The sequence below is a fragment of the Eucalyptus grandis genome, chromosome 8 (assembly GCF_016545825.1).
Source record: "Eucalyptus grandis isolate ANBG69807.140 chromosome 8, ASM1654582v1, whole genome shotgun sequence".
NCBI classification, from domain to species: Eukaryota; Viridiplantae; Streptophyta; class Magnoliopsida; order Myrtales; family Myrtaceae; genus Eucalyptus; species Eucalyptus grandis.
Window position 1 is genome coordinate 54,489,311 of NC_052619.1, and position 6,212 is coordinate 54,495,522.

Sequence of the window (6,212 nt, forward strand, 5' to 3'; positions counted from 1 at the left end):
AGGGGGAGAATAAGAATAGTCTCAACATGCAACTTTGTCTTCGCTTGAGTCAGGCCTCCTAGAGCCATGAGAACCGCAAAAGTAGCAAGGAGAGGTCTAGAGAGAGTCGGAATACGCCATTGACATCTCATGCAAGAAATCTCAGGGGGGAGAATAAGAATAGTCTCAACATGCAACTTTGTCTTCACTTGAGTCAGGCCATGAGAACCGCAAAAATAGCAAGGAAAGGTCTAGAGAGAGTCGGAATAAACCCTTGCCTTCATCTATTGACTATTCTTTTCTTTTTTTCTTTTTCCCACAAAGATATAAATGCTTGATAGCGATGCTGAAACAAACATGGTTTCATTAGTCAAGACTAAAGAAGTCGTAGATTACCATAACTCTTATTCAATAGCTTTTTGTTTGGACAGATCAGTCATAAGCATGTCAAACTTGTATGCTCATATAGCTCGCTTTAATATATCATGCTGTGTCTTGTTGAGGATTGCAAACATATGAAAATATATTATTGATGAATAATTGAATAGGGAGAGAGAGAAAACAACTGACGGTACTCCTGAGAGAGATTGAACTTGTCCGTTGACATGGAATGATGAAGTTCAAAGCCATTGAGCGTAGCTTATATCCAACTAAGAATGAACAAACCAAGAAGATGCTAAAGTATTACATCGAGAACTAAAGATGGCGGGGGAAGTTGGTAAAAGAGAGGTCACATTTGGCATAATTCCTTCTGAATAGACCAAGATGTCATTGTCATCTAGTATTTTTCTTATGCGCCATCTATATGTAATCTAACATACTTAATTCAATTATGATTGGATTGAGATCTTTTCACAAAATCTATTTGAGCTTGAAGCAAAGGGCCAAACGAATGAGCAAGGGGGAGAGGAAATTTCGGTAAAAGCACAATTAATGTGGCACAAAGGGAGGGAAATTCTAGAAATATCAATCAAAATCACAAACAAATTTCATACTAAAACTAAGAGATTGACAACTTTTATAACATAAGACTCTTTTCATTCATCATTGTGATTTGACTTTTAATATTCTCATTGGGTCTTATTTCAGATTCCTCACATACCATTAACCGTATGAAAAAAAGAAGCTGGACTATAACATTGGAGATTGAAGAGAGAAAGCCCAAAAAAAAAAAAAAAGTCATAGAAAACAAAATGATTCTGCTAAGAAACCCATGAAATCACTCTTTTAAAGCTATAATGCTCTCAGGATACAATTTAACCTCTCAAACTCTCTGAACATAGACACAAGAAAAATGGAATAACTTTACTAAGAAAAGGAGTATGCTTGTATAAGAATAACAAACCAATATGTCTTGTGTATAGACAAAATCACTCGATTGACATTGTTTAATTTCCGACATACATTTTTGTCTGAAATGTTAATATTAATTAAAATAAAATTCAAAATTTCTTAACCACAACTTTTCAAGTCCAATTAAGATTAAATATAATCAGGCGTATCCAATGGAAAATGTCCGCTTGAGTGCCCATGCCTATAAAAAACAAAGACATGGTTGCTCTCATATTCAAACAAAATAGTTTCCTTCTTTTTTTCCTACGTGGGACTCTTTTTTATTTCCACACTCACATTACAAACTCTCGAACAACATCGCTCACGTGCCAGCTTCTCCAGCGGCCAATAAGAAATAAATAAACATCAGTTGCTGTTGCCATGCGAACCCTTGCGGCAGAATCGACGTAATACATTTCGTGCGTGCCAGGAGGCTGGGAAAGTCGAATCGCAATTTGGCCTTCTTTGACCTTCTTTCTCTTCAAGAAAAAATCGTGTTTAAGAATGTCGGACCAACGGTGTACGGGGACGGAAAATCCGCGATTCATGCCAAGGTTTCTTCCACGGTGTGGTTCTTACATTGACCATTCGACATTTCATCACCCGCTGAGAAAATAAAAATAAAAATAAAAAAAATAATAATCATATGGTTCGCCTACTTTATAATAATGATAATTAAAATGAAAATTTTCTCATTGCTTCTGGATTGAGAAAACTCTAATTGACTTCTACAATGCACAATTATAATTCATCTGCGAGATGATCGCCTGATGATGTGCGAGAACAAGATGTATGGACACAACTTTGATTTCAATTTGGACTATGCCATAGACATTTCGTGTAGCAAATTTTCAAGGGGACCATTGCACAAAAATATCATTTTTATTGTTCTATGTACAATCAACATATTGAAAAGATGAAAATCTTTTTTCATTAGGTATGATTAACCATTGCACTGAGAATCTTTTTAAGATAGGAAGATTAAAATAAGTAGTTGCTCTATGTATACGTATTGAATTTTTTTTAATTTGAGCATGTGATGGTGCCACCGAGCATCGGAGGGCGGTGTGACGCCGTAAGGGAGTCTCCGGAGGTTCCTCGGTTACCAAAAAAATAATAATAATAATACATTCATTGGAGGGAATAAAGAGTATTTATATAAATTCTGGAATGAACTAAATAATCAACATTGTTGTGACATTATTCTAATTCCATCTCTATGATCTCGGGAAAAATATTTAAGTGAATTTTTCTTTTTTATTGCTTATCTCTTGAATTGCCGCGCTTCATGCAAATTGTCGTGCTTCGTGCACATGCACTTTCCTTCTTGTTGCAAGCGTGTTTCTCGTATTTGCAATTAGGGATTTACATTATTTCCATTCCCATTGCGTCATATACCTTCTTATATTATGAATTAAACTTAGTATGAACGATTCTTTTATACAGAGTAGTCTTAAATGGAAATATCAGAATGGTTGTGAAAGTAATATACTTGCCAAAAATTAAAAAATTCACTGATCGTGCCTCATGTAGTGGGCTTACTTCTTCAAACTCCCAGCGTGCAGAAGGCCCAATATGCAGGTCTTCAAGGCCCAAGCCCAACGTAGAAAAGCCCAGCTTCGTCCTCTGCGATCGCGTCGTCTTCCCCATCGCAGCCGGTGGGAACCCTAACCGCCATTACCATCTCGCGCAGAAACCAGAGAAGAAAATACAAATTTGAGAAACCCTCCTCTGATTGGCGCGATGAGTTCCCTTTGATCACTGGGCTGATAACTAATTTCGGGAACTTTTCTAATATATATCGGGCAATTGAATCTTTCAGCAAATTCTTCACTCAAACTCTAAATCGAAAGATTAGCAGCTGAATCTGATGGATTCGAAACCCGTTAGCGATAAAGCTGCCGCCCCAAGGAAGGTTGGTTCATGCTGCTTCTTGGGTTTTTTTATTATTTATTTATTTAATTATTTCTGCTAAATGAAGAATTGCATTGGCTGTCTGTGGATGATCTTCTTTGCTGTTTTTTTTTTTTTTTCTTGGGTAATGGATGCTTTGTGATGTGGCGTTGCAGGTGAGGTTTGCACCTAAGGCTCCTCCAGTTCGAAAGCCAAAACCTGCTGTTGTCAAGACGTATGGGAAAAAGCCTTTCTGGGTTCACAGCATTTTGCTCATGCATTGCTTTACCGAATCATTGAAGCACTTAGATTGATTACAAGCTCTCTGTTGCTCTGCAGAGAAGCTAGAGATGACGATGACGATGAGGCGAAGGCCAAGGATTTGCTCCGGCACTTCAATGTGCGTCTACGTTTATAGAATCACTCTGTTTTTGTCAATGTCAATCTCTTGCGGGTGGGTGTCTAACTAGTTTGCGTACGGTTCTTTCTGAAACTTGGCTTTTGCTGTCGTCGATCACAGGAAGGTATCTTGAAGGAGAAGCCCAAAATTGAGAGAAAAGGTACAGCATTTGTTAACATTTCGTTGAATTGAAATTTTATTCTGGTTTCTGATGATGAAGCTGTTAGCTGAGAAATTATGCTATGGTTGTTTGTGCAAGACTTGTGATTAGGGATGGCATGTTATTGTTAGTTGTCACGACCTTGGCCTTTGAGATAGATAACAGAGGAAAAGAACATAGGAAGAACTTGCATGTTAGCTAATGACACGGTGTCTGAAAATCCTGTAAATACTTGCTTGTGTTTCATACCTCATAGATGTGAATGGTAGTGAACTCGGTGTGTTAGCATGACCTAGACATTTGCTCCGGATTGCTAATTCTTGCCTTCTAATGCAATTTTAGATTTTTGCCATATGTCCTCCAATGAAGGAAGAAATTTGACAGTTACCCATCAGAAGTACTAGTGTATGGTTTTGTCTTCATTAGAAAACAAAAGTATTTGGTTATGGAGGTTCGCGGATTTGGTTACATTGGGTTTTGACTTGTGGATTTTACAGTGGCTCCGTCGCAAATTGCATTTGGTTATGGAGGGACTTCAGCTTCGTTAAAGTCATATCATGTTCAAAAGGATCAAAACAATGTTAACTCATATCAAGGTTCAACTTCTGACTCAAAACTTAGCGTCCTGCTCTGCTTACTTAAGTTGCAATTATCCTTTCAAACTTATTAGATTTGTGGTCTTTGTAGGTACTTCCAGTGGTCCAGGCCTGAGAGGGATGAAAGAATACAGAGAACCATGGGTTGGTAAATTATGCAATGACATATCACTTTCTACTTGATTAGTTGTTCAATAATTAAAAGTTTCTTTTCTTACCTAACTCTTTGGCAGGACTATTACAGTTACTATCCTGTAACTCTTCCTCTAAGGAGACCATATTCAGGAAATCCAGGTACACTATCCAGTTTATTTCAGTTGAAAATTTACAGCTCCTAGCTATACTTTTTTATTTACACTGACATAGTTGTGGCTTTCAATATGGTCACCGTGTTTAGTTCATAGATAATTATTAGCACAATGTATTGATTTTGTCATAACTTCAAGATATCTGCAACGCTGTGTTTTTACTTGCAGAACTTCTTGATGAAGAGGAGTTTGGGGAGGCCCCCAGCAGTGTGACTTACAATGAAAATATACTAAACACAGCCATGGAACTTGACCTAATGGTTAGTATTTTTGTAAGTAAAAATCAAATGGGATGTGAACTAATTGAAACTAAGGAAAATGCCATAACACATGTAGGACAGTCAGCATGATGGAAGTTCGGAACCTAGTATGTTCTTTATTCAGTTACCTCCAACAGTCCCAATGGCAAAGCGTTTGACAACTGCAGAAGGGAACGAGACAACTGAAAGGTCAACATCCTCCAATGTTTTGGGTTCCTTGGAGAAAAGCTGCAGTTTAGATGAGTTGCCTGCAGGGTTGATGGGTAAAATGCTGGTGTATAGAAGTGGTGCTGTCAAGCTCAAGCTTGGTGATACTCTCTATGATGTGAGTACTTTTCAGAAGCCATTGCATGTATCATTTTGTTTTTCAGTGCACGCAGAGGTGCAATGTTCATGCCACTGATTTCGAGAAGTAGCAGTAATGATTATATCGCTGTTTTTTCTGCTATTGAATTGTCAATTAAGACCAATGTGGTCCGGAGGGGGCAAAAGGATGTATCTGTATCTTATCTTTGGGGTTCGGTGCAGGTGTCCTCGGGTTTGGATTGCGTGTTTGCTCAGGATGTCGTAGCCATCAACAGAGCAGAGAAGCACTTTGTGTTGTTGGGGAGCTCAATAAGCGCGCCATTCTGACTCCAGATGTGGACTCGGTGTTAGAAAGCATGAGTGAATTATGACTATTTTTCCTTCATTCAGGTACATTTTTCCAAAACAATAACGCGTGAGCGGATGATTAAAATTGTGTAGACGTGAATGGTGTTTAGGTGGGTTGTTGCATTGACAATTCCCGCAATAGTTCGGCTGAGACTGAGAGAGAGAGGGAGGGAGAGGACAAGTTACTTTTGTGCTTCAGCTGCTTCTTGTCATCGTGTCGACAATCAAGTTCTGTCCTTTCCAGATCGAAGGGACAATGTCACTCTAATTGAAAAGTGTATTTCAGCTTGTAGCCCGAGTCCCCTATCCTGGTTGTGTTGACTTTTAGGAATTGTTGGGTGTGTGGATGTTGCAATACAAGGCCCAAAAAGGTTAGCAAGCTAGAAATGAAGAGACAATCACAAAAAATTCTGTCTTCTAATGCTGGTTAGAGACGGAAGTATTAGAGGGGAAGTTATGACATTGTAACGCTTTATTCGTGCATGTTGACGCGACATAATTTTTGTGCTTAGGTCTATAACTATAGAGCCACTCACGGCCCAAATCTTGTCACTATCGCTACTAAGAGCCGGTGCTGTAATCGGTCGTCGTGGTTTAGCAGGCTCGATCGACCCGGCTCTACTGGCCGCG

At 38.7% G+C, this 6,212-nt stretch overlaps 2 protein-coding genes across 3 annotated transcripts; both read left to right on the forward strand.

The window, feature by feature from the left end:
- Window positions 1–2,967: 2,967 nt before the first annotated feature.
- LOC120286850 lies at window positions 2,968–5,635 on the forward strand. 2 transcript variants are annotated; one of them, XM_039299419.1, is made up of 9 exons: window positions 2,968–3,226; window positions 3,381–3,439; window positions 3,544–3,604; window positions 3,725–3,764; window positions 4,262–4,360; window positions 4,452–4,504; window positions 4,594–4,654; window positions 4,837–5,253; window positions 5,457–5,635. In XM_039299419.1, the coding sequence occupies exons 1-8, from the start codon at window positions 3,182–3,184 to the stop codon at window positions 5,016–5,018; spliced, it is 600 nt and encodes a 199-aa protein (XP_039155353.1). In that variant the 5' UTR covers window positions 2,968–3,181; the 3' UTR covers window positions 5,019–5,253; window positions 5,457–5,635. The 2 variants fall into 2 exon arrangements, with proteins under 2 accessions (XP_039155353.1, XP_039155354.1); XM_039299420.1 differs by lacking the exon at window positions 5,457–5,635 and having other exon boundaries at window positions 4,452–4,508; window positions 4,837–4,978.
- LOC120287358 lies at window positions 5,071–5,605 on the forward strand. The gene is made up of 2 exons (XM_039300134.1): window positions 5,071–5,257; window positions 5,457–5,605. The coding sequence occupies exons 1-2, from the start codon at window positions 5,071–5,073 to the stop codon at window positions 5,603–5,605; spliced, it is 336 nt and encodes a 111-aa protein (XP_039156068.1).
- Window positions 5,636–6,212: the final 577 nt, after the last annotated feature.

What these genes read in the sequence shown, in the direction of transcription:
- LOC120286850 (XM_039299419.1), top strand. Translation starts at nt 3,182, where the DNA reads ATGGATTCGAAACCCGTTAGCGATAAAGCTGCCGCCCCAAGGAAG. An exon ending in AAGCTGCCGCCCCAAGGAAG is followed by an intron (nt 3,227 to 3,380) that starts GTTGGTTCATGC and finishes GTGGCGTTGCAG; the next exon opens with GTGAGGTTTGCACCTAAGGC. An exon ending in AAACCTGCTGTTGTCAAGAC is followed by an intron (nt 3,440 to 3,543) that starts GTATGGGAAAAA and finishes GTTGCTCTGCAG; the next exon opens with AGAAGCTAGAGATGACGATG.
- LOC120287358 (XM_039300134.1), top strand. Translation starts at nt 5,071, where the DNA reads ATGGCAAAGCGTTTGACAACTGCAGAAGGGAACGAGACAACTGAAAGG. An exon ending in TGATACTCTCTATGATGTGA is followed by an intron (nt 5,258 to 5,456) that starts GTACTTTTCAGA and finishes GGTTCGGTGCAG; the next exon opens with GTGTCCTCGGGTTTGGATTG.